Source organism: Acipenser ruthenus, chromosome 18 (assembly GCF_902713425.1).
Source record: "Acipenser ruthenus chromosome 18, fAciRut3.2 maternal haplotype, whole genome shotgun sequence".
In the NCBI taxonomy this organism is placed as follows: Eukaryota; Metazoa; Chordata; class Actinopteri; order Acipenseriformes; family Acipenseridae; genus Acipenser; species Acipenser ruthenus.
Genome location: NC_081206.1, coordinates 25,293,642 through 25,320,265, shown reverse-complemented (window position 1 = coordinate 25,320,265; position 26,624 = coordinate 25,293,642). Strand labels below are relative to the sequence as shown.

General features: G+C 37.1%; 1 protein-coding gene across 5 annotated transcripts in view; it reads right to left on the bottom strand.

Moving 5' to 3' along the window:
• Positions 1 to 26,624, bottom strand: part of LOC117421241 (disheveled-associated activator of morphogenesis 1-like) — an 80,339-nt gene that overhangs the window by 9,345 nt on the left and 44,370 nt on the right. For 4 of the 5 annotated variants that reach the window (XM_058991668.1, XM_058991671.1, XM_058991672.1 and 1 more), the window contains exons 4-20: positions 20,501 to 20,572; positions 15,603 to 15,697; positions 14,581 to 14,914; positions 14,048 to 14,158; positions 13,850 to 13,953; positions 13,663 to 13,729; positions 13,440 to 13,557; positions 12,889 to 13,027; positions 12,252 to 12,310; positions 11,976 to 12,163; positions 11,312 to 11,599; positions 10,944 to 11,051; positions 9,634 to 9,663; positions 8,468 to 8,568; positions 4,952 to 5,036; positions 1,499 to 1,605; positions 180 to 268 (exon numbers count right to left, since the gene is read on the bottom strand). In XM_058991668.1, the coding sequence (XP_058847651.1) occupies positions 180 to 268; positions 1,499 to 1,605; positions 4,952 to 5,036; positions 8,468 to 8,568; positions 9,634 to 9,663; positions 10,944 to 11,051; positions 11,312 to 11,599; positions 11,976 to 12,163; positions 12,252 to 12,310; positions 12,889 to 13,027; positions 13,440 to 13,557; positions 13,663 to 13,729; positions 13,850 to 13,953; positions 14,048 to 14,158; positions 14,581 to 14,914; positions 15,603 to 15,697; positions 20,501 to 20,572 (2,095 nt within the window). The remainder of the gene's footprint in view (positions 1 to 179; positions 269 to 1,498; positions 1,606 to 4,951; positions 5,037 to 8,467; positions 8,569 to 9,633; positions 9,664 to 10,943; positions 11,052 to 11,311; positions 11,600 to 11,975; positions 12,164 to 12,251; positions 12,311 to 12,888; positions 13,028 to 13,439; positions 13,558 to 13,662; positions 13,730 to 13,849; positions 13,954 to 14,047; positions 14,159 to 14,580; positions 14,915 to 15,602; positions 15,698 to 20,500; positions 20,573 to 26,624) is intronic. The other variant, XM_058991673.1, reaches the window with a different exon arrangement.

Here is a 26,624-nt window from a genome sequence, read left to right as displayed (position 1 = left end):
CATTTGAAAACACAGTAGATTAGCATCTTGACAACAGCCCAGTTCTCAAGGTCTTTGCATTCAAGGATTAAGGGTCTCCCCGCTACCTTATTCCCCTTTTCAATTCTACACACAATAGAATATTTAAAACCACATGGATGGGTGTGCACATGCAAGAATGTAAATCAGAAAATGCATACCTTCAACCTTGGGTTTTACTTCTCCTACTCTCTCTGCAAACTTCTTCTTGAAGTACAGCGACTGTAGCCTCTGTTGGTAGTGATTTATTCTGTAAAAAATAGGTCAGACAATGAATCTATCACAGGGAGTCTATAACTAATGCACAAGATTATGTGCAGGCCTGTATAAATGCTTGCCACATGGTTGCACCACTTTATACTAATTGTGCACTGACCAAACTCTATACGTTACACCAATGTGACATTTAACAGATTTTACTTAAACACATAATTGAATCTTGTGGTAGGCCCACCCATCTACACATGTGACTTGATTTGCTGCAACATTTTCATCATATGTGCCAAAATCGGGGTGTTAGGAAAAATGTACCCTGCACAGACTGCAGCACCTAAAATAGAGTTTTATTCAGTAATGAAGACAAGTACCCTACCACACTAACCAAATACTACATTGTCTCCCTTTAAAATGAAAGGCTGTGGGCTCAGTCCCCTTGCCAAAGTGGTCTCCCTGGGAGACCTATCTCCTTTCAAGCAGTAGCTGAAGGGTGGATTGCTGTATATTTATAGATATCTTTGGATTAGACAGTGGTTGATCAGATGCCCAGTTGTTCTTGACTTAATCAAGCTACAAGTCTATATTAAGCTTGTCTGTCGGGAGGGAAAAATTAATCTAACGAATGGCAAGACCCCAATACGCAGTCAGGAAGTCGCCCTATATAAAAATTCAACAGCACAATGAAGCTGTCATGTAGCATACCAATCTAAATACCGCCATCAATAAACATTACTAAATACAATACAAATACAACATGTCTGTTTGGTTGGCTTAATGAATTTTTGGGTGGCACTCCTTAGAACCGTCATTGTTTATATTAAAACAAACTCTTGTCGGATGCCTCAAAAAAATATTTTTATATGGGACAAAAAACCTAGGGTCAAGCCAAGTATATATTATCCTTATCCACCATGTACAGAGAGTGATAACTTCTGGATTTCTGATTAGGCCAGGAAACAGCCTGGCTTTCCCACACAGGAGTGCATTTCCTTTAAGTCATACAAACATGTTCACTACACTTACAGGGTGTGTCATCCTGTATTTTTACAGCTGCCAACTTGTTCACCTGGGACTCATTCATAATAATAAAACTCCTGACTCAGCACTAAGACAATGGCATTTCAGAGCCGGGTCTTTCTCAGGGACATTGCTGGCGACTTATTAGGTTGCCCACTGCTGTAGTTAAAGACATTAGTCGGTGAAATGAAGTAAGTTTAATTGTCAGAATCAGTTTAGTTCGCTGCTCGCCTGCTTCAGTAACTACCTGCTCATTTCATAAAGGAATCGGTCAGCTTTGGCCATGCGATCAAGTTCATGTTTGTGTTCCTCCAGCAGGTCAATATCACTCTTCTCAGGAACAAACTTCAGGAGCTGAATGGAGACAAAATTATGCAAGGGGCTTTCAAAATTATTTGGTACATTAATTATCTTCGCCCCCTTCTAAATACATTTTATTTCTTTTGTTTTTTTCCAGTTAAAGTTTTTATTGTTTTTTGTCAATTTAAAAATATAAATGTATGTACTATTTAAAATTATATGCAGCAGATTAATGAAAAAAAAAAAAAAAAAAAAAAAAAAAAAAACATTTTATAACATCTGACATTAAATCACAAAGCTAATATTTTGTTGTCGCCAAAATCAAGTCTCATGTATTTTCGGTTGACCTGCTTTGTATAGCGGGCAAGCATAGCTGAACACATTTTCCTCCCTTATGTTGTACAGATGATATACAGACAGGAAGGACTAGCACAGCACGTCCTCCCAATAGTCATTGTGATTAATGGATATGGATTATAAAACAAATTGACTACAAAACAAGCCCTGTAAAACTGTGCAAGAACCTAATTAAAAGTACTTGACAAAGCATTCGAGGACACACCTTGACTTTTACAAAACAATTCTCAGCAATAACAAGTAGCAAGTAGTAAGGAGGACTGTTTCCTGTTTGCCTGAATTGAACCAAAAGCTACACTGCCAAGGTTAGACATCCAAATTGGAAAGCAAAATATAAAACAGAATAATGGATATTTTGTATATGATTAACCCATACTGAAGAAAGATTTCAATTCAATTCTTACCGACAGTGGTAGCAACTCTATAAGCAGATTCAAAATGTATTTTTGCTTTATTTTTGGAATGCTCAAAAGCACAAACTTGAAAGATTGCCTGCTGGACTGGATTTCCAGCATAACTCGAACTCTGAAGTAGCTGCTATGTCACTAACAGTATTCAGATGTGCAACCCTACAATCAGAACAGGATCTCTGGATTTTATGGGTTTCAGTAACAAATAGTCCAGTGATTATGTCATCCCTAAGAAAAGCCCTGCCTTGCTTGTACTTAAATTTATGATAGCCCAGTATGATATAATAGGTATCAAGAGAACTATAAAAGTCACTAAGGCTTCTTCTTGTCTTGTCGAAACAAAACTAAAAGGATCCATTTTAAGTTGTCTTTCTTGAAGTGTGTAGAACCTTCTTCTAGAATTCACTCGAGCACAGCATCAGAACATACTGGCAGAAGGTTCCTAGTATTGTTTACATCAACTTATTTACTTTTTATTTTGACGTTTGGGTCTTTGAATACATTCAGGGGTATTACAGCCCATGTGTGTGTTTCTGGAGTTTTCTTTTGTTGTTGTCCACAACAATAAAACCAAGCAAACTGCAAACATGAGGAACAAAAAAAGAATGTGTGTAGGAGTGCCGAGCTGAGTAACTTGGCTTCAATTAAGGCTGGGATTTTCTAGCCATATATGTAAAATATAACCTCCTTCTAAACTCTGAACGATTGACCATGTGTATCGGTATGCAATTATTGACTTGGGGACCAAATTTATTTAAAATTGCTAAACATCATAATGATAATAGTTAGGCTGATACTATAGTTGTAAATGTAACCATTTTGCTGCTGAATGTACCTGATGGAGAGCTTCCCCAAATAAGGCAAAAGTTTGGATTTTTCCCCTAGTGTCGACAGTACAGCTTGTTAAACATAACTTAAAAAAAGAGATTTGTAGCACTTTGATCCAGTCCATTTAAAAAGTGAGACTAACTGATTGCTTGACTGTGTGATGTGGTTCTTGTTCCATCTTTTGATGACACCATAGCAAAATAGGTAATTTGCATTTATTTGTTAAAAAAAGTCTGCTTCCTCTCTGACTGCTTTGAAATGGACACACCCCATGCTAAGAGTGCCTACACTCAAGTTAATGTTGAAGACTCAATGAGTACAATGCATGTGCATAATGGTCACTTTTTTGTTTTTAATTCAAATTCCCTGTTGTCATAAAAGTAATTCATTATCTAAAACAGAATATTTTGCAAAAACTTGAACTTCCATTAGGTCATTTAATCCAGTCACTTAGCCCCAACCCCCCACTGAAACTATATTAAGGCTGTTTAACTGAGCTATGTTTATAAAGGATGTGGTCACTGTAAGGGCAGATCTTGCACTTATTTTCAGCTTAATTGCCTCACCCATATAAACCCATGGCATGACAACCTTTCATCTTCCTGACCCCAGCTTTATCAACAATGTAACTGCATAGCATGCTATTCCACTGGTATGCGATATCTAGATTGCTAGTGTGGCCTGGTAATTAAAGAACCCAGTCATGTCATCCAACATTTTCAAACTATCAGAAACATGTATACAAAGATTATATGTTAATGACAAGAGGCACCAACATGCAGGCTCTGTGTACTTAGAGCAACATCATTTGTTATGTTTATTTATTTATTTAAAAAAATATATTTATTTTTATTAAACTTGTTTTCCAGTGAAGCAGATTAGTATAATGCTGGATTGAAAGGATTTTGTCCCTCGTCTTCAGAAAATCCAATACAATTGCTGATCACATCACTTCCGTTTACATCACATGTTGAACAGGCACACAGTTGGACACAAGAGCAGCGCGTCTATAATTTTTACTTTTATCTGGAGAAGCAGGTCCACCAAAAATGCTAGAAAAAGGATTCCAATGATGAAAGTAATTTGCGTTAACTGTCATCAAGACGACTTTCTAAAATGAGTGACTATGGAGTGGTGGATAAAATATGCATCAGTATGGTTCAAATTAACAATTTCTCCAACACAGTCATCCTTCATTGGTAGTAAATGGATGCCACTGCACTTGTGAAACATTTTGTTTAATAAAATCTTTTCCCTGTTTTTGAAGAGAGGAGAATAATCTATTTGAATATATGTGAAGTGTGGAAGACATGGGTATTGCAGTGGTTGTATACTGTACACAGATTCTGGTACTAATAACTTCATCAAATTTCTCAAGATATTTTATGGTATACTTGTTTTACAATGACCATTGCAGTACATTTTATTTGTATTCTAAATAAAGGTTTGACTGCATAAAAAGGAGTTTCATTCCAAATTAGAAACGGTTAGAATCACTTAATGAATTTTGGAAACAAAAAATGCACAACTTTCAGCTGGTATAAATCAAATTGTTCACAGCTGCGTGTGTGCCAGACACACCTCTTTTTAACATATAGCTGCAAAAGCAAGATCTACTTTTAGGCCAGGAGTAATATTTCTAATGGAAAATGTTCATGATCAGCCAACAAGCCAATGCTGTATGGTTAAACTGCTATGTGTGCATGACAGAAGCTGTGAAAGATAAATAAAGAGGACTGCTTATCAAAATTGGTGTTGTCCTGTAAATTGTTATTCTGCAAGTCTGTAAAGAGGTCTCAACACACCTGTTCAAGCATATCCTTTGGAAGATCTTCCTGCTCATCCATTGTTAAGATAGCACGCTTGATTTCTTCATTTGTCAGTTTCAGTCTGAAAGACAAAAAAACACCAGGAATCAAAAATTGGCACAAGAAAGATCCTCATTTTACTACAGTTCAAATCACTGTCTGTCTGTCTCAAACACTTTTTCTTAACTTGCTGGTAAAGGGATTGAAGTACTGTCGCTGTGGGTTTAGCCACTGCTATTTACACTAACAAGTATTGGTTTAGCAGTACCATCAACAACACAACTTTTGTTATAGGCAGTTGTTTCTATGGTGTAGTACACAAAAGAGGATATTCACTCTGGAACACATTCACTGTGGATCAAATGCAGACGGAGCAATGGAGCCACACCGACTGCAGTCCAACACTGAGCTATCAACGCCATTGGGCTTAAAAGGGTTGTGCCAAAGTTGTGAAGCTACTTGAGAGAACTTGCCTTATAAACAGACAGCATTATGAATTCAAATTCAAGGCAGTTTGGTTAAGAAGCACTCTAATCATAAATCATGGACATCTTTTTATTTTTCATATTAAATGTCACTTTCCACTCAGCCAGACATTCAAAATGTATTATATCATTAACAATCATTAGCACATTACTGGTTTGCTGCAAACCAGGTTTATAATGATTGCATTTGCATTTATTTATTTATTTATTTATTTATTTATTTAAAAAAATACAGCAACTCCACATTTTTATCCATCAATTATGTTTTTTTATTCCTCTAAATGCTACATCTATAGTAGATAAGGGAATCAGGTCCAGTTTTATTTAATTCTGTGAAATGCTTGTAGGCAACACATTACCTTACCTTAAAATGAAAACATAATATCTTTTATCAGCTAAAATCCACCTTAAATCAAGGTAAAGTACATTAATTGTCTTGGTATAATCATATGACAGGAAAGTAGGCAACAACTTGGGTCAACTTAGCTTATGAATATTTGTTATACTGTACCTCCTTGACTGAAGACAGCAACACGAAACATACTATTGTCTCAATATACTGTAGAATATCAATAATCTTGAAATACCAATGAACATAATATACAATTAATCTGAAAGGGGTAATCTCTTTACATTTCTCTCTTTTAGGTCAACCTTTCTATCTTATGCCTACACTATACTGTATTGCAATTCAGAACAGAGGATAGTAAATAGCCAGCTCTGGGATTTCTTTGGCAGCATCAGGATTCTGCCCAGGGAGAGACCAGCTATGATCCACTACATTGTCTAACAACAATCACAAGTAGTTGCAAAACCTGACAGTTTTAAGAATGATCCCTGAATTATGTAGCAACACAGCCTCAAACATACCAATACAGACATGGAGACAGCCAAGTCTCTAATACACAGATTCACCCAGCTGTCCTTCAAATGCAAACCTTAAAACAGAGCTGCCCTAGACAAGCCTGGGTTTACACAATCCTAGTACACACCCTCCCCTGGTTCTGCATTGGTATTCCTATGAACAATTGTGTAATGTCTAGGTGTATGCAAGAAGTGGTTACATAATTCCATAAGAACATAAATATTTATCCAATAAAACAACATATTTTGGGGGTTTTATTTCTCCCATATGTGTTAACTTACAGATTCCAGATACATTGTCTATTATTATTATTATTATTATTATTATTACCAGGGTTCAGATTGTCATTTTGTACTTTTAAAATACTTTTTACCAGAAAGGACTTGAACCCACTCAAATGGCACTTGGTTACTTGGTTTGTAATAAATTATCCCAGCTTTGACAACAGGAAGCTCAAAAGTAGGAGTATGACAAAAAGTAACTTTTTATAGAACTATTTAAAATCAAGGTGATGTTATTATAAAAAGCAACATAAATCAATAAAAAACCTAAAAAAAACAGCTTCTACTGTACCATATATTTTAACTTAAAAAAAAATATATAGTTGGAGTTGCAACACATTGAACTGCTGCTCAGCTTCTGAAAGCCTTTACAAGTACAGAAATGTATTCACCTGTAGAGTGACGTGACTCAACCGTGTTGATCACAGCTGTCGAAGTTACCTGGTCCTGTCTAAACTAGCACATTTTTACTGGCCAAGGTAAATACCACAGGACTCAATCACAAAAAGAGTCATCGAGTCCTAACTTGCTCCCCAGTGCAGTAGTAATGAGCAGAATCTCTTTCACTTGATGAAGCCCACCTCTGTGTAAAATTCCTAAGGGGACTATAAATTAAAAGCAAGCAACTGATTGCCCTTCTGTGGATAGACTTTTGTACAGTGAAAGAAAAGGCAGTAACTGTCTTTCCTTTATTAGGTACTGCAGAAATGAACAGGAAGATTCAATAAGTTACTGGTTTATTTCTATGACTTTCAGGAATCTGTTTTATAATTTATTTTAAAATTCCTGTTTCTAAACACAGGAAATTAAATAACGAAAATCCTAGTTTCAGACATGACAATATAAAATAATAGGTGCAGTAACTTAAGTTGGGAATCAGCAAATGGAATCCTGTTTGTGTATGCTGCTATGGAAACAACAGTGGGAACCATGCAAAGAAAAGAAGGGCCTGGGATAACTTTAACCCCATATGTAAAGATTAAATAAGATTCTTGGCCCAAAGAGAAATGTAAACATGTTTTCAGATATGACAAATGGTTTCTGGTTATATAAAACTCAAAGGTTTACATAAATGCTACATTCTTTAATTGTGAAGTCAGGCTAGTGGACTGTTGTGCTTTGACAACGAGAAGGCAAGTAAACAGCTTAGAGCCCTGTGACAGCAGCTTTTGCAGGGAAGGAATGTGCTTAGATAAACAGCATTTAAATGGTAAATAACAATTGCAACCAGGCATTAGCTATAACAGTGGACACAGAAATACAATAAGGTAACCATCTGTCCGCAATACATTTTAACCATAAAAGGTATAGACCCGCTTTGTAGAGGTTGACACCAAACTGAATACAGACCGGCAGCTAAACTACACAAAGCCTTCTTATACAGGGAGTCCCTTGCCAAAAAAGAACTATAGTATGCTATAGTAGTACTATAGTATATAGCAGTAGTACTATGGTATACTGTAGTAGTACTAAAGCAATTTTAGCAGGGTCATCAAAATACAGTGATGTCATGATGATGGAAATAACTTTGTTTAAAGTATCCAGATGTTTTTTAAACCTTTTTCTAGCTTGATTTCAAACTTTATTCTGCTTCCCAGATGGGACTTGCATATAGCATCCACACCCACCTGCTGTTGCAGGCAGTGGTAAGAGAATGGCTGTTTATTTCACAGTGTAACAGAGTGGCCTACATGTCTGCCTATAGCTAAAACTGTCTAGGGTAACGTAAACAGCTGTTAAGACAAATGGTATCGAATGAAGTGGAGTACAGACAGGCGCAAGTGTGAAGCAATATAGTAAACGTTTGCCCAAGAATCATATTTGAGTGTACATTGAACATGATTGTGGGACACCGCAACGTTACTTTCAGCTGCAAACTCACCTGGACAGAAGAATATTACAGTTCTGAGCTCTCCTTCCATCTACCACAGACAGCTCCTTAACCTTCTTTGAGCCCAAGGTGTCATCGTTATCCGTTTCTTTCTGTGGAGAGAGATGTTGGAATAAACAAAGCTGATCCTACTGAACACACACAAAAACAAAGGAGACATTATATATATATATATATATATATATATATATATATATATATATATATATATATATATATATATATTATTGATCAAGATTAAAATGGGCTTGACAATTCTAAATACTAAATATATTTCAACATTAAGATTGCTTCTTCTTTATCATCTGTAATATGGCTAGAATATTTTTTTTTTCTAGACTCATTTTGAATCCCTGTTGGTTCTAAAAGAAAAGCCTAATATCTACTGTAGGGATGATCATGTTCCTCAGAGGAAAACACCCAAGAAGCAGCAGCTTGTGTTGGGGTATACTGGGAGGATTTCTTGGAGGCCCAGATATACCTGGGGTGCAGGTGGAGGTTAGCAAAGTGACAGCCTTTTATTATTATTATTATTATTATTATTATTATTATTATTATTATTATTATTATTATTATTATTATTATTATTTTATTTCTTAGCAGACACCCTTATCCAGGGCCACGTACAATTGTTACAAGATATCACATTATTTTTTACATACAATTACCCATTTATACAGTTGGGTTTTCACTGGAGCAATCTAGGTAAAGTACCTTGCTCAAGGGTACAGCAGCAGTGTCCTCCACCTGGGATTGAACCCACGACCCTCCGGTCAAGAGTCCAAAGCTCTAACCACTACTCCACACTAACTCCACACAGGATAGCCCATGATGTACAGCTGGTGTCTAATTGCTTTCATAACATTTTTTAAATGCTTGATGGTTAAACAGACGCAAAGTTACAAATCAGACAGAGACAGACAGCCAGTATTTTTGTTCTGCTTTTACGAAAGATAAAATGAGTGCTAATAATTGAGGTCACTGAACACAGATAAGATTAGACAGAGATACCAACACTGAGCTCTCCCCCCCCCCCCCCGCCCCGCCCCGCCCCCCGAAACTGTATTCTGATCAGTACATGATGAACTTGTCTTATCCAAATAGTTTCAATGACACTGACAAAGACGCCACTGTGTTAATATTTAGAAAACACTCACCTGTTTGTTGTTATTGGTCATAAAGAAGTCCTAAAATGCAGGCAAGGAGCAAGGAAGAAGCAGCATTTATTAAAAGAATGCAGTTTGGTGAATCAAAGCAAAATAAACCGCCAGCCTCAGCAAATCAAATCCAACTAGTCGAGTGATTGATGAGAAATGCACTGGGATCTTAGGAAATAAAAATGACTAAGTCTGTGAATGCAGCAGTGTAGCCATGCAAATTATTATTTTTTTAAATATGTTGCCATTTTCTATGAAAAAAAAGGTAATAAAATTGAACCCCCCTAGTACCATTGTTTATAAATAAAAATGGCATATGTGGTGAAGATTTGCAAGCATCTTTGCCATTCAGCTTTTGGGATGTATTATGACTTCCACTTCATTTTTATACCTAAGACACTTAATTTTTTCACAATTCAGTTTGATTGTTGTCAGATGATAGGGGTTTATATTCTAATACTGCTGTGTAGAAAAGTAGAACAAGCTTGTGTTATAGTAATAACATACCTTATTATGAAAGTACATCAAAGTCAGTGCAATTGGATACGACTTCAAAAAAGCAATGGTACTGAAGAGGTTAAATAATCCAAGATGTACACCTGTCTAAATCAAGTAGTTTTGATTCTATATATAGCTAGTGTTCTTCCTAGGAAGAAGCAAAAAGGGTGTCCAGTAACTGATTTGGTCATTTTAATTTTAAATGTTGCATATTACTTCTTGAAGGTGACTGTAAATGAATTTGCTGAAATTCCAGCAGTACTTTTTCCAGATCCTAAGAGAACACTAGCTTCTTAATTAATGTTAATCGTTAATCTAACCCTTACAAAAAAGGACTTCACTGCTAATACTAGTATCCTGAATGCAGTATCTGCATATGGCAACTTCAAAATACCCTTTATATCCATGCAGTACCACTGCATTGAACTGGATAAAACAGTTACTAATTCCAAAACACTGTATTTGTACTGTTTTTGCAAGGGCATGATAATGAACTAAAAAGCAATGAAAAGGTTTGTGTAATGTTTAGTCATGCAGATGCTTTATATTTAGCTTAAAGCCATTTAAGTTTTAGTAGTTTAAAAAAGAAAATTCCAATTTGTAATTAAAATGACAGGTGCATTGTCAACATAAGGCAGTGATATATCATCACAAATACACAAAGGCTAAATATTCAGTGGTCATGACTTAATATAATCAAGCATGGCCAATGGATATCTTTGCATGAAGTGGTCATTCGAAGCATTTAGTAGAAACAGGATATAAAACTCCTATGTGTCAATCACTTCTGGTTCAATGCAATACCACTATACCTGTTGCCTCTGATATGCAGAGAATGTCTTCTCGATGTCGTCAAGGTCAAGCACCTTGAAAACTTTAGCATCATCAACCTCAGTCCACAAAGTTCCCTCTAATTTATTCTGTGGGCAAAACAAAAAGAAGCAGGAAACAAAAACATTTAATGGCATAGGTAACAGATAAACATTTGGAGCCCTGCATTTGTTTCAATACAAATCCTACCATAAAGCTGTTGACAGTGTTTCCATGGCCTTGACATGCATTGACTCAAAGCAGCGTCAAGGAAGTGTCCTTCTGTTAAGTGTATGGGTAATACATTCAGAGGCATCCAACCTTCGACATTCAACCATCTCAAAGCTCAGATTTACGTAGCAGAACTCACCTCAGGGAGTTTGGCCCAGTTGAAAGACTTGAGGGGGTTGGACGGCTGTGGGATGTTCTTCCTCTTCATTGCAGGTCCCAGGGGTGCTCCAGGTGGGGGGGGTGCCCCTCCAAGGGGTGGAGGTCCAGGAGGAGGAGGAGGGCCCCCTGGTGGTGGGGGTGGTGGAGGCATTCCCCCAAGAGGGGGTGGAGGAGGAATGCCGCATGGTAGAGGGGTTGGAGGCAGGGGGCCACCTGGGGCTCCTGGGGGAGGAGGGGGCCCACCAGGGATGGAGGAGAAACTAGCCCTCTGAATGAGAAAGAGATCACATTTCAGTTATGACAGACACTGGCGCAAAACCTTTATTATTGAGAGTTGGCGAGTACACAAACACTGGAGCGTAACCTTTCTGTAATTAAATACATTTTAATAAAATGAAGGTCAGTCTAAATCATAAACTATTGATCACCCTGAAGTTTGTAGCTTTCATGGAAATTGTATGCACATCTCAAGCAGAGCTATGAATAAATACATTATTCAACATGTTTTTAACTTGGGAATGCACCATTTCGATCTAATCATCAACTTATTGCGACGCATATTAGCTTTTTTTCCCCTGCAATAGTAAGGCAGACAGAAGAATACCGCTGGAAAAAACCAACCAAACAAAAAAAAAAAAACCTACGGTGCTAAGATCATGCAGCCGTGTGGAGAGTTCAGACACTTGCTGTTTGGCTTGCTTGTGCTCACAAGCCTCTTTCTCCAATTTCTCTTTCATCTTATTGAGGGTCTGCATCATCTCCTCCTTCTCCTGGGTTTTGGCATCACACTCTCTCTCTTTCTTTTCTAGCTTCTGCTGCAGTTCACTGTGTTCTGTTTAAGATGGAAGGAAATCACTATCCAGATCTAGCACAGAATACATGGTTTTTAAACCTATTTAAAACTGTTTTGTACGACTAACCTTTTCTCATTTTTTCTGCCTGCTCTTTCCACTGCTTGACTTCATTTTCATTAACCAGCCTGAGGCAACATGGAAAAAAAGTTACATTTGACATAAAGTAAGAGCTTTAAATTCACACATGTGCTGTTTTTACTGGTTTTGCTTCCAACAGACCACTGGTCCAGAATTAACATTTGGTTCAAGTGTTTTGGGACTTAAGTTGTGACTAAGAAATGGAGCATGTATGCAGATGAAGGTTTTGCTATTCTAGTTATTAAATGAGGAGCATGAGCTCCATTGCTTAGAAGAACTAAAATAAAGCTCAGTTCAGGTAGGCCAAGATTTCATTATTTTATTGGCGCTATTTGCACCAAATGTTTGTAACTTAAGTGATGATAATAACGACATCAGTTGAGTATGGACAGTTCATGCAAGCAGGTCTTTGATGTCTACAGCAGGCATTTGTTCACCGGGAAGATTCATATGAAAGATTTTATTTGGGATTTGAATAATAGAAATGACCAGAACTCATAAAAAGACATTTTCAAGATACAGACAAAGCCATGCAGGGTTAGTAATGTGTAAGTGTCATTATGGTACAACTAAAGAATACATCATCAGTACTTTATGGTGAAACAAATGAGAAGACTTTACTTACATTCGAACGACATTCTTTACATTGAAGTTTTCTAACGGTGCAACATCTGGATCGTGACCTTTGTCATTCTGAAGGACAATCTGTTGTACTATTCGATCAAGGAGTAACCAGTACTGCATTGTGTTGCCACTTCTCTTATCTGGGGGTAGGAATGTTATCAAATTTCATATAGAAATCTCATCATTATTATAACCTTTTAAACCATAAGGAAGAAACACAAGATCCCAATAAGAAGGTATAAACAAATTCACATTTACTATGAAGTGGTGAAGGGTTTAAGAAGAAAAAAACATGCATGTTGGTTTATCCAGTAGTTGGGATTTGAGAATCTACGCAATTCACAATTGAGAAGGTTGTCAGTACAATTATTAAAAAAGAAACATGTACTGGCAGAATAAGAAACTAGACAATTACAGCTTCTAGAAGCAACACATCTATCAAGTATTTATTTGCTATTTATTGGGAGAAAATATTTAAAAAAGCATATTGGGTTCATATTGGTACTCGTTTGTAATGAAAATGGAACAAAAGAATGGAAAAGGTATACTTACGAGGCATTTGGAGACAGTGGTGTAGAACAGATATAAAGTGCGGGTATGCTTCTGTATGGTTCATCTTCTTTCTAATGAGGTCAAACATCTGGCTAGCACTTTTCGTGTCTATGTGGACCTAAACAGACAGACAGGATGGGGTGGTGGAGTGAAAACACTGATAAGTCTTAAATGCTATTTCACCGTGTAGTATAAAAAAAGAACAAATTGCTGATGAACTTACTGCATCAAATCGTTTCGACAATTCCAGTTCATCTTCATTTCTCAGCATTTCAAAGAAATCCAAATGCCTAAATTATAATCAAAAGCGTCAGAAAAAAAGGGAAATCACAAAGTTGGTGTGCAATGTTGAGTACATAAGATCAAGGGTCTGGGCCTTTGAAAGACTGAAAGAAAAGCAGGCGACTTACCGATCTAATGTTGCGTTGTCATGGGAACGCAATTTATCTATAACTGGCTGGATTCCCAGCATGAGAAATTCATACCGGAGATGGACGCGGAACTCAAGGCTTACCTGCAAAGAAAGACCAGCAGAGTTGCATTACAACTGAAAAGCCAAAAGGGTAAACATGAACAAATTTCAGGAACAAGTTGTGTAGAACACTTACCGCTCCAGCTCCTTGGCTAAGAACTGCGTTGATAAAGGACATGATGGCTGTTTTCAGATTTACTTCGTCCCTGTATCTCCCTGTGCTTCTGTCCAGGTCATTCAATAATGTCTAAAATACAGCAAATAGTGTTCTATAAATAAACTTAGTTATAGATGGACAAAATTTTGGTGGGTGCACAAAAAATAAAACAAAATTAGTCTAGAGTGATGATACAGAGTTGGTACTATTTCAGGCTGATGTGACTGGAGTTTCACAAATTCTCATCCAAATTCCTATTGAACATGTGTCCACATTATAAAACAAAAATATGGCAGCCATGGTGGATAAAACTAGCACCTCACCCTGTAGATACAGGTTATTTTGGAGCACATGTTATTTCGTTTTTTTCGTAGAGTAAAAGGCTTGTTGAAAAGCTTAGGGCTAATGCACAAACATTTTATTGTTTTAGAAAAAAAACACTTACTTTTCTTAATTTTATGATTTGTAGCGAATAGACATGCTCATTCCTCTAGGTCAGTCATGTAGCATACCTGGAAGCGAGTCCTTTCGCAAGCAAACTTCTGGTAATGTAGCATGGCCTCGAGGATCTTCTTGTGGCCCCCTGGCACCAGACACACAGCTCCCATGATTTCCAACACCGCCACCTTGGTCTTGATGTTCTCTGTGCTGAGACTCTGAGCAATGATGTTGATGCTCTCTGTGTGAGATAGTACGTGAGCCCGGCCCTGAGAGTTATTCATGAGCGCCTTAATGCATCCTATCAGTGAGGTATGTATCTGAGACTCAGTGGTCTCATAGTCCATGCTTTTTAGAAAGTTGAGGATACATGTCAAGCCATCTAAGTCGATAAACCTGGTGACAAACCTGCAATTACAAAGGAATGAAATTCAGTTCAGCATGCCTCTCAACATTGTTCCTGGAGAGGGGAGAGGCTATTGTTCAACTGGCCCGCATTATTTAATCTCTGAAACGTAACTTCAAGTCCCATTTAGTACAGCAGTACACAGCATATACACTCGAACACACACTATGTCAGAATAAATGGGATCCTAATGAAATGCCAGATATATTAATGGAGTGGTAGTTAGACAGCAGTGATGAGTAAGCATTTAATAATTAACTGTCCCCAGTGAAATCGAACTGCTCCCTAATACTCATCAAATCACCAATTTAAAAAAAACCCGCAGGCAGTACTAAAGTGACCAGCATGACACAATAAAAATAAAGTTTGCTAGCTGGAAACTTTAGATGTTGGTATTCATCAGGGGCTGCAAACCCTTGCATTTTAAGCAGGTAAAAATAACAGAGCTCAGCTTTTACTCCTTACAGCTCTGTCGCTGTAATCTTCACATATATTCATATTACATCTTAAACGCTTGGTATTAAACAAGGAAGCCATTACTGGAAACTGGAATCAATGGTAGCACTTCTTTTTCCAAGACTAACAGAAGACCACCAAGGACAGTATTCAAGACCATTCTTTCCGTGGCATTTCCACTGTAATGTTATTTTTGTCACCACATTAATTAATGGCCAAGAACAGCCAAAATACCTCATAGGCTGTGTTCTGAGTGCCGTCTTCAGACTCTCAATCGTTTTATTTCTCTCCTCTTCATCTTCTTTCTCTAGGGCAAGAAGAGTCTTTCTCTGTCGAAAAGAAAGAATAGAAGTTAAACAACTACTACACATCAAAATGATATTCCTTTGATACTCTGGAAGAATGGACCACTACAATTACTTATCCTAGACAGAGCTCTAGTTGTAGTCATTAAAAATATTAGGGCTGTGTTAGAAGGTTCGAAGGTCCGTTCGCTAGCCAGGAATTCTAAGATTGTTTTAAACCTTCGAAGGTTCGTCAGGCACCATTCATGCACTGTGTTTTTTTTTTCCCCCCTCTTATCAGAAACAATGTTTAACAATCTGTGAATACTATAAATCACACATTAAATGTCACTCACGTCTAAAATTCGATCTTTTGATTTGTATAATATATATTACTTAAACAAAAGTTGTTGTATTAAAATCCACTAACAAATAATTATACGTAGCAACTCTATATGGTGCCGCTGCCGTGTATGGAGCAGGGTATAGTATCCAAAGCACTGAGGGGGTACCTACAGCGGTTGTAGTGCTTCAGTAAAATATGTACTGAATACCTAGTGTATAAGACAGTGTAAGAAAAGTGCTATGGTAGAATATGTTTGAAACATACACAATATATACGCTGCCTAACACTAATAATTTCAATTTAAAAAACTGAGCACCCTCTGCCCCTCCCCCCTCCATCTCGTGTTATCCAGAGGCAAACCTTTAATTCCTTCATTTGCCATCTCTACAGCAAAGCGTTGTATAGTGTAAGCTGTATTGAAAGAAAAGACTTGAAAACCCTCTGTTGTTTAGGGATTTTTTTATTAAATGCCCATACAACCAAAGAAAATATTGAATGCAAACTGTGCAAGCGACTGTTGATGTATCATGGAGGCACAACCAATCTCCGGGGTCACTTGACAAGCATAAGTTCATATTATTGTTATTACAGTAGTAGAATAATGATATTGTAAAACCCGACTGGGCACTCCTTACAAGTGACCCCTGCAGGCTGAAGTTAGAAGTGTAACATCTAGAAGTCCCTCAAACTTTAGAGTGATGCAGGCCAATAAAATACTACAACACAGCTTCCCTTTGAACATCTGCTATGCCCCATAAAACTTGGATTGTAAACTCTGCTTGGTAATTAATTTCCTCAATTTTCGTAACATAATCCAGTCTTGAAATGTATTATAATCGTTTCCCTGAAGCAAAATTCCCATTGTTAAGAATAGGAAGCCCCCCTACCCCACCTCCAACATTTTTGTCCTTGAGGGATTTTCAGGGAGGATGAAGTCAACAATCAGAGAGTGCACTGTACTGGAAAATCCAGCCGCCTGCACACCCTGCAAAAGCATGTTATCTCCTGCTGTACGAACTCTGCATTTAAAACAGCAGTGATATGAATATTTATTACAACCTTACCCCACTTGAATTGCAATCAGTGTTGTTATACACCTGGAGACTATAAACAGAGAGAAAAGCTACAGATAGAAGACCGTCTTCATTTTTTTTTTATTTATTTTTTTTTTTAAATATACTAATAAAACAGCCTGAAACCGAAAATTGTTTTTGGCTTACTGAGAAGCTAGAATCAAATTCACTCCTCATCTGTGCTAAAGAATCAAATTCACTCTGTGTCTGGGCTAATCTCAGACTCCAGGCATTTGAGCAATGTGTGTTACTCATGACCAATGATACAGCTACGTTTTTACACCACCAAGTGTCATGATTTAAAACCCAAATAAGAATTAATTTAGCTGCTGGAATATTTTGACAAACCATGTTTGATTGGTAGAGATTCCGTAAAACGCTACTGTTTTTGCACCAAGGGTAAATAAATTCATTATACCTCTGTTAAGAGATATATATATATATATATATATATATATATATATATATATATATATATATATCATGTGTGTGTGTGTGTGTGTATATATATATATATATATATATATATATAAAATCTGGGTCAGTTTTATGTGCAGGAGAAGCAGTGAAAGAAAGCCCAGTAGATCAGCCAATGTGTCTATATTAGTAAGCCTCTGCCAGCCCCATAAAAAGCCCTGATGTGTATTGACAGTAAAACAAAAGGAACCTTGAGTCTATGTGGTAGATCACTTATTCTTATATCAAGACACTTGGCTAATCTGTTAGAAGTTCACTTTTAAAATGTTCCGATCAATGGCCTGGCTCAGTTGGCGACTGGCCTGGGCACAGCTGACTCCATGTCCACGAAAATGATGTTGCTAATTGACTTCATACTTTAATTCACCGGTAATTACAGAGCCTATAAAGGAAAACATTACTTTTTTATTTTTGTAGCTGGAGTGTCAAGTAGTAAGTTTTGAAAATCGCACATATGTGTTCTGAATATGGCAGGAAATCTTTCAGCTTCCTAGTGGCTTCCCACTGGAATGCTCTCCACTCAGCTAGAACCCATTTACAGCTTACATATGCTTCAGCTGAAACTTTGATAAATACAGATGCTGATACTAATGAATCCCACCCTTCCACCCCCCACAAAAAAACAAGTATACGGCATTTTGTTCCCTCATTAGTGTATCATTGTTTCGGTTGTTATTCTACTGTAATGTCTGGTTAGTTATCTGAAAGTAATAGTTTGGTTGTAATGAATACTAACCCCCTGCTCACACACAATCATAATGTACGTGTAGATACAATAACTGAATTCCAATGGTTAATGTAAAATTAAAACTACTGGAAGAAAGGGGCTTTTGTACAATATTCCTTGAAAGTGATACTTAATATGCTATGTCAACCAGGCCAAAAGGAATACTACATCATCAATCACATTGAAATCAAACAGAAATGTAATTAAAAAAAACCCTAAGGCTTTGCTCATAAACAGCTGCATTCAATCTTCCTGATATACCCATTATGATGTACTGCATCATGTTTTCTTAATTTACTTTTTTAAGTTATAAAAAAAACATTACTCATGAAAGCCTAACTTCTGTATAATGGGACTATTAATAGTACTACCTGTACGAATGGACAGTGGACTACCACTGTAAAAAGGGACATAGACATTAAGAACTGGGATCCTAATTCATAGCACTCTACACTATGGTCTTATTGTTCTAATCACTATGTTATCCACACTTTAATAAACTACTATAAAATCATCAAGGCGAACATTAAGGTATTCAGATAACCACAAAGACGTGACCTTAACAGCTGACCTTGTCAGTTGACCTTGTCAACGGTAGCTAACAGGGCCTGTCAGCAGCTTCCCAAGTGATTTCTATCAGACTAGTTTGGGTGCCATGAAAAAAATTGACAGCTTTGATAACAGGCAGAATGGAGCTCTCTGTTGAGAATCTCATTTTACAAAATTAAAACAAAGCACAATGGGATTTAAGCAGTGAATGTGGTCAAACGGTACATTTCTCTGCCATCTGTAAAATGTTGATTTGTAATGGTTTACTACAGTACATTTAATAAAAAAAATGTCCGTCAGAGAGCATTATCCCTAATCCACCTTTCCATAGCAGAACTAAACAATGACTCCCATTAGCTCAACTATGGAAAACCCAAGCTCCATTAGATCATCTGCAACAAAATGAGCTTTTCACTTAATTTTAAGGGTTTTTTTTTACAACCTTTTCCTGCTGTTTGTTTAATTGTTGGTGGATTTCTGGGGTTGGTATTTTACAGCATGTGCGTTGTAGGGGATGAAGAGAATTGGTTCAATCGAGTTGAGTAATCTTTTGTTATTCAGAAATAGCAGCAATTATTCTCACAATTAACAGCTGTATATTGTTACACAAAAGAAATAAATGTCCTGAAATGGGTTTTTGTACTGTAGGCTGGTCTGTACAATGTTTTTATGAGCCATGTTCATCATTATGGGTTGCTATCCAGGTATACCAAAAATCAAAACAAAGTCAAGAAATGTAGATATTCTATTTGTGGTTACATAAAGACACCGATAACATTCTATATATTGTGATATATTTGTTCTCATGTATATTCTTTATCCCCATACAGAATACCCAAAAGCCATGCTCAGTGTTCATATGAAAATACATTAAACTAATTGGTTAGTATGGTTGCATTTATGACTGTTTCCCAATATAGTAAATAGGGGTTTGTGGCAATGTGCCCCATCCCTGTGTGCATTTGTGTGTTATGTGTTGTATGTTGCGTGTGTTAATGTTGGTTTATAGAGATTGGTACACGGAATATAAACAGGTCTGTGTTTCACGTGTGATTTAAATTGTATATTTGTATTTAGGCACGGGATTGCACATCACTGCACGTGCATTTAAAGTATAGTATGTGAGCACGGGGTTGCACAGAATTAATTCACGTGCTGGGATTCAAGTGAATAATTAATTGGTAATTGAATCCCAGCACAACAGTATATATAGATGCATGTTTGACTCACTCGGGGTTGTGTGTTTGGTGAGTGGAGAACGGGTGTGGAGAAGGAGGTAAAGTTAAGGGAAATAAACTAAAATAATAATTGATACTTGTTTAAAACTCATCGTGTTTGTTTGTCTGTGCATCCACCGTTTGTTTAAATGTTAGTCCTTTTTGTTTGTCTATTTATTTTGGCGTAAGTGCTGTGTCCTGTGTTTTGTGTTTGTTAAAACCTTTTATTTTTCCGTAAATAATAAACCGGCGCAAGCAAACGCCTTCATCATTTCATTTCATCTGTCTGTGTGTTATTCATTTCCGGGTTCTGACGTCACCACTCAGCTAGCCGTGTGACAGGGTTACACACAACATATTTGTCTAATGACACCACTTCATCAGCCTTCGTGGTGATGCATTGGTTCCACTGGCCCTTCAGTTCTACAACACAATTAGATAAAGTATAAAAATACTCACAGCAGCCATGGAGTTCAACTGGTCGATGTAAAACTCAGGCCAGCTGGTTGCGCCTTTGTTTTCCTCTTGCTCCTGAAATAGTAAACAGATTGGAAGAATTAGAGACCCATAAACTCTCAGGCTCTGGGTCAGTGTACTCTGCCCAAAGCTCTTTTAAATTATGTGAGAAGATGTGGGCAACATCTGCAGATCTCTAGATCCTGAGGTTCACATGAACAATCCTGTACATACTAACCGTAAGTGATGTCATTCACATTGATCATACTTAATATGCCAGCTCCAACCTCAATCCTGGTGGTTGAACTTTAGTTTAAGAGCTATATGTACTGTTGGGCTACATCTTACCCCATACTCCGTTAGTTATTGTTTAATTCAGAAATGTGCATTAGTGAGAACATATTTTAAAGAAGATATTTTAAAGAAGATATTTTAAAGAAGATATTTTCTCTGCTCAGAAGTACTGTACATTGATAACGAGTCTTGTTGCATGCAGTAACTCTTCAGTTAATATTATTATTTATTTCTTAGCAGACGCCCTTATCCAGGGCGACTTACAATTGTTACAAGATATCACATTATTTTTACATACAATTACCCATTTATACAGCTGGGTTTTTACTAGAGCAATCTAGGTAAAGTTCCTTGCTCAAGGGTACAACAGCAGTGTCCTCCACCGGGGATTGAACCCATGACTCTCCGGTCAAGAGTCCAGAGCCCTAACCACTACTCCACACTGCTGCCCAGAGACTGAGGGTCGGGTACCGCATTTTCTATGAAAACAGCACAGAACAGTGTAGTACTGTATGTTATATATTTATACTAAAGGGATAGTATATCTTTTAGGAGGGTTCTTGATTGAGAATTCTTTATACAAACAATTATAATTTACCCTAACAGAGAGCATGTGATGTGTGTTTTGAAAACGACACATACAGGTATTAAGTTGAGAATAGGGGTTCAGTAATGTCTTTCTTTCAAACCTCCTCTTTACTAGCAATGCTTGTCTGCATCCCAATGAAAACACAGCATGAAAACAAACAAGTGACAAAATAATACAAATATTATATGTTAAAAGGTCAGTCAGACAATATTTTTTCTTCTTACTGTTGAGATATTTAAATACTTAAAAAAACATTTTCTTAGAACAGTAGCATCAGAAGTAGCAAGAATTTATTTAAAAAAATAAATAAATAAATCTGTACATTATCCAACAGGGAGCTACCCTACTTTGATTAGAGGAAATGCTGTAGGACACATTGCTATTTATGTATTAATATTTCCTGACAGAGGAATCCCAAATGGAAAATGATGATGTTCTTCTCCTCAGACCCTACCTACTGTACCTACAATCTTCCTCTCATTGTTTTACAGAAAACCACAAACTGAAGGAACGTTTTAGTGATTCCTAATCATCTTGAAACCTTATCTGGGACAGCACCTGAAATTTATTTTAGCTGCTTTGATGTTTTTTTTACAAAATCTACTGAGCGGGGATTAACAACTTTAGGCCATGGTACAGCCTTGCTGCAGATAAAGAACGTTCCAATTCAACTCAATGCTTTTAGTAACGTGAGCCTTTTCTATTTCATCAATCCACAGCCCTAGCTCCATGCCAAGCCTAGACTGACACCACCTGCATTTTTTGTTTTCTGAAAATCAAATGAAGTGACATTTAATTGCATGCCCGTAATCACTTTGTAGACAGCCGAATGCTTTAACCGGCTCACACATCTGAAGCCGGTGTTAATAAGGAAAGTCTGGCATGTTTAATCTTGCTTGTTTTGCACACAGTGTCTCCCCATGGACCATGGCTTCGGTGGCAGCCATCCAACTAGCCTCGAGCAGCTTGCTGCTAGGAAATTAGGTTGGAAGCAGCGCATAAAATTTAATAAATAAATAAATAAATAAATAAATAAAACTAAAATAAAATAGCAGTGTTTTAGATACCTACTTTATAATTCCTTCATGTCTACAGTACCTCATTCATGCCAGTCAGATGACCCGACCCCCACCCCCATCCGACCCATCAATTTTTTCACTGGATTAATAAAAAAGACTAAAAATACAGAACCAGTGGGGCCAAATACTATGTGGTTTGGCTAAAAAAGGAGGACATGTCCCAATTTACAACTGCCAGCTGAAACAGCATAACACCACTCTCTCTGCACTCCTTACCCTTGTACAAGTAACCATTTACACTTTAACATTGCCACAAACTAAACAAGCTGATAACATTGGCAGCACTGAAGTCAGGCTCAACCTTGAAATACAGGCCGGACAGACTTTGTTGCCGTAAAGTGTTGGATCAAGCAATTAGAAATTGTGATTCTGGAGATAAAAAGAAAACATTTGGCATAAAAAAGCCAGTTCCTACATTAAGGTTTTTAAAAGTATATTGTCTCCACACATTTTACATTCATAGAAATATGTTGTTATTTACCTCAACATCATTTGTACCGTTCTCTGTTTAACAAAAACACTGTACATAATTTACAATTCTTTCCAGCTCTGAATACGACAGTACTGCGCCATATGTTGCTACTTGACCATTAGTGGTGCTCTAGAACAGACCTTCTGGCACCAATTTAAGTGAGTCTTCATACTTTAGTCCCTCAAGCGCTGTACTGTTTTAGCACATTGAATGGTCTTTGCTTAATAGAAGTCCTCTTCTTACCCATCAAAAGTGAATTAACCTCTCACCCCATTAATGGTCCAGCTGTATAGCTGCCTGAGCTGTCACTGTTTTATGAAGCCTGGGGGCTGATGGTGTGCTTCATTACAAAGACCACTAAAAATTCATGACCATCCATCGCTTATATGAAATAGGGAACTTCATACCATTGCTTAATGATACCCCTTACCAAATGCTTAAAAACTAAAAAGAAATAAAAACAAATCAATAAAAAGGATCAAAGGGAGATACTACAGAACCGTATTTGAAGCAGCACAAGTTTTATATTTAAAAAATAAACAAAACAAAAAAAAAACCTTCAGTATGCACAGGTAAAATAATGTAGCATTAAATGCCGAGAACTGGATTCAAGTAGCCTATGACAGAAATATTAGTTTTGGATCAGAGACCTCACTTGTTATTGTGAAGTGTACATTAAAAATATGCTCTATCGCTATCTCTAATAACACAATATGAATGGGAATGGCAAAACCCCAGTGCATATTTAGACAGAATTAGAAGGTCTGACATAAAAAGAACTCTGTGTGGGCCAAGTTAGTTTGGTATTCCCTAACTCGGGTTGGATCAACAACTAAAAAAGAAGCCTTTATCTTTTGAGAACAAACGGAATGCTATGCTTGCCCCTGCCAATGAAGCACAAAGAACTTGCTTTTCTGTTGTTCAGAATGGGGAATATGACAAAGGCAATCCACAGCCCACACTATTAGTTTAAGTACAATATTATCACTTTTGGGAGCACTGTTCCAAGAACCACAGATGCAGTTATGTGCTCCTGCCCACGCAACAAAAATGTATACCGTCCTCTAAAACTAGAGGACTGCAGCCTAGAGGGAGAGAGGAAATGACCAGAGACAAGGAGAAACGGGATGACTTGATTTGTTTGGTCAACCAACAATGCTTTCTTTCTACCTGCTTGCTCTACAGTAACAACAATAAATATTACTAAATGGATTAAATAGGCTGCAGCTTTCTGTCACTTAATGGCCTAACCCTTCGTAGCTGTGTTTATGTCTATACACACCAGACACAATGCAATAAGCAATGTGTAGTACGACACACGCACCACACACACACACAAAAAAAAGAAAACCATGCAGTTTTGATACAAACTTCTCACACTATTTTTTATAAAAGCTACAATAAACGTTGAAGCAGAATACACACATTTTACCATTTACAGGTATTCATCAGTCAAGTTTTCCAGCATGCAATTATTTTTAATTGGAACAATAATAAGAAAATTTTGAAATAATTAATTACTGTTGGTCGCAAAACAAACTATATAAAAGTTCCCATTATGCTCTACAATTAAAATCAAGGCTAATGAGTCATGGTCTAGTATATATGTTCTACAGACCTCCCCATAACTGTTCAGGCTGCCAAGCAACAATAATTTTGCCCAGACAATTAGTCTTTCTCTGTTCAGTATGTTGAGAAGTCTGACCAGGTCTCACAACAGAGAGATTGTGGTCTGGATAAGGCCCACAGACAGCAGAACATTGCAACCATGGAGGTGTGCTTGACAACTAGCTGCATCGCACAACTATGCAAACGTTTACCAAGACAGCCAATTTGTTTTAACTCTAGAACAAAGGTAGTTACTGTTCTCCCTATGGCCTTATTGCAACAGAGATTATGGACGTTTGGCTGCTTGATTTTGAACAAGACTGACCTATTTTGAGCCATTAATCACCAGAATCATCTAGTAATTCAGATTATCTTTTCTTTGTCATTCATAAAAGCATTGTTTTCGAAAATGGTTACAGGAAAGGTATTTAAAGCATTTTTTTTATAGGACCATTTGCTATTTTAATTTCATATCTGACAGAATCTGGAAGGAAGCCCCTCTGAGCCTGGCTTGTGCTGCTGTTTACTCTCTCTGAATGCTGTGGCTGGAAATCGATGGAGGAATTCCCCTGAAAACCAGATAAACGGCCTCGCCCATTTCCCCTCTCTGAAAAACAAGCAGCACCAGGTTTGGAGAATGCTGTCACCTGTCAAGAATGATGGGTAGGGGATCACGAATTCACACAATCAAGCAAACTAGAGAATCTGAATCATGCTAAGACAGGCCTTACTTGAGCAGCTTTTTCCAATAAAAAAAAAAATACAATTATTCCATTGCAAGAACACTTACATGAGAATAAGAGAGTGAGGCCACATGGCCAATTAATATGAAACCAGTACACACATCTCACTATTATAAAGAAGAGATAATGTTTTGACACTAAAAAACAGTATTATCAGATTATTCAAGGTAGTTCACCATGTAGAATGTGACACTACACAATTGGTGCATAAGGGTCCACATTTTGAACAAGGGTCAATGGAAACAACTAATACAGATTGTAAAATGATATGCACAGCTATCATTTATTTTTTTAAGCTTGCAAACATAATGCTTTGTACACAATGCAATGTATCATTTTTTCATAGCAGTTGTTTTTTTATATACCATTTTTTATAACATCATCCCTTTTTTAGGATATCTTGAAACAAAACTCCCTCTCTACAGCAGTTCCCCATAGTGTAATATTTTCTAATGCTTGTCATTTAAGGTTTAACTTAAGTGTTATATTACAGTACATGACTGAATCATACAACGGATACAGAGGATACAACCCTTTCAGTATTTTCAGCTTCCTTGTCTATGGTGAATTGGTTATAATTGATCAGTTATTTTTTAAGGCTTATTTTGTATTCATAAATGTATTCATTGGCACTCAAATTGTCTCCATTTTTTAAATGTTTTACACCCGGCTGTGCATACGAGTACCTGCGCTTGTTTGTTGAGAATTTCACCCCTGCCTACAGATATCACTCCACATAGTTCTGAGGTCTTGGGGACCTCAGCCAAGCCTGGGTGTGTTTTGGCTTGGCTCACTGCTGAGCATGCAATATTCCTAAATCTGTCAAGAGCTTGCTTAAGCACAGCGAGGAGATGAGACTAAATGCCCCCTCAAGAGTTTAGAAACTAAGCAAAGAAATTCAGTTTGTTAAATTTGAGATTTGGCACTATCAATAATCACAATAAACGCTGACAGCCTATTAAATCAGCAAAGGTTTTTACGTGACTTCAAAATGTATGAAAGCATCTGTGCTGTTTTAAGTTAAAGTTAAGTAAAACGTATCTGGGGGGTATTGCACTGAAGTGGTTACTACCCCTGTTGCTAGATAACTACTATAATAATTGGGTCACAGCACGTATGGCAAGGTAAGCATTTTTAGCTTGCTGTGCCAAAGTTATCCTTTTATGTATACTTTCCAAATCAGGATCCCACAACTGGTTTCTGTTCAACACAAAATACATGACACAGATCATATATTTTATTACTCCTCTTCAGCGCAATGCAAGATTAATGCTTCTGATGACCCGATAAGAGCTAGCCAGATATTTATAAAATGTAAAATGAATGTACTTATACCACTAAA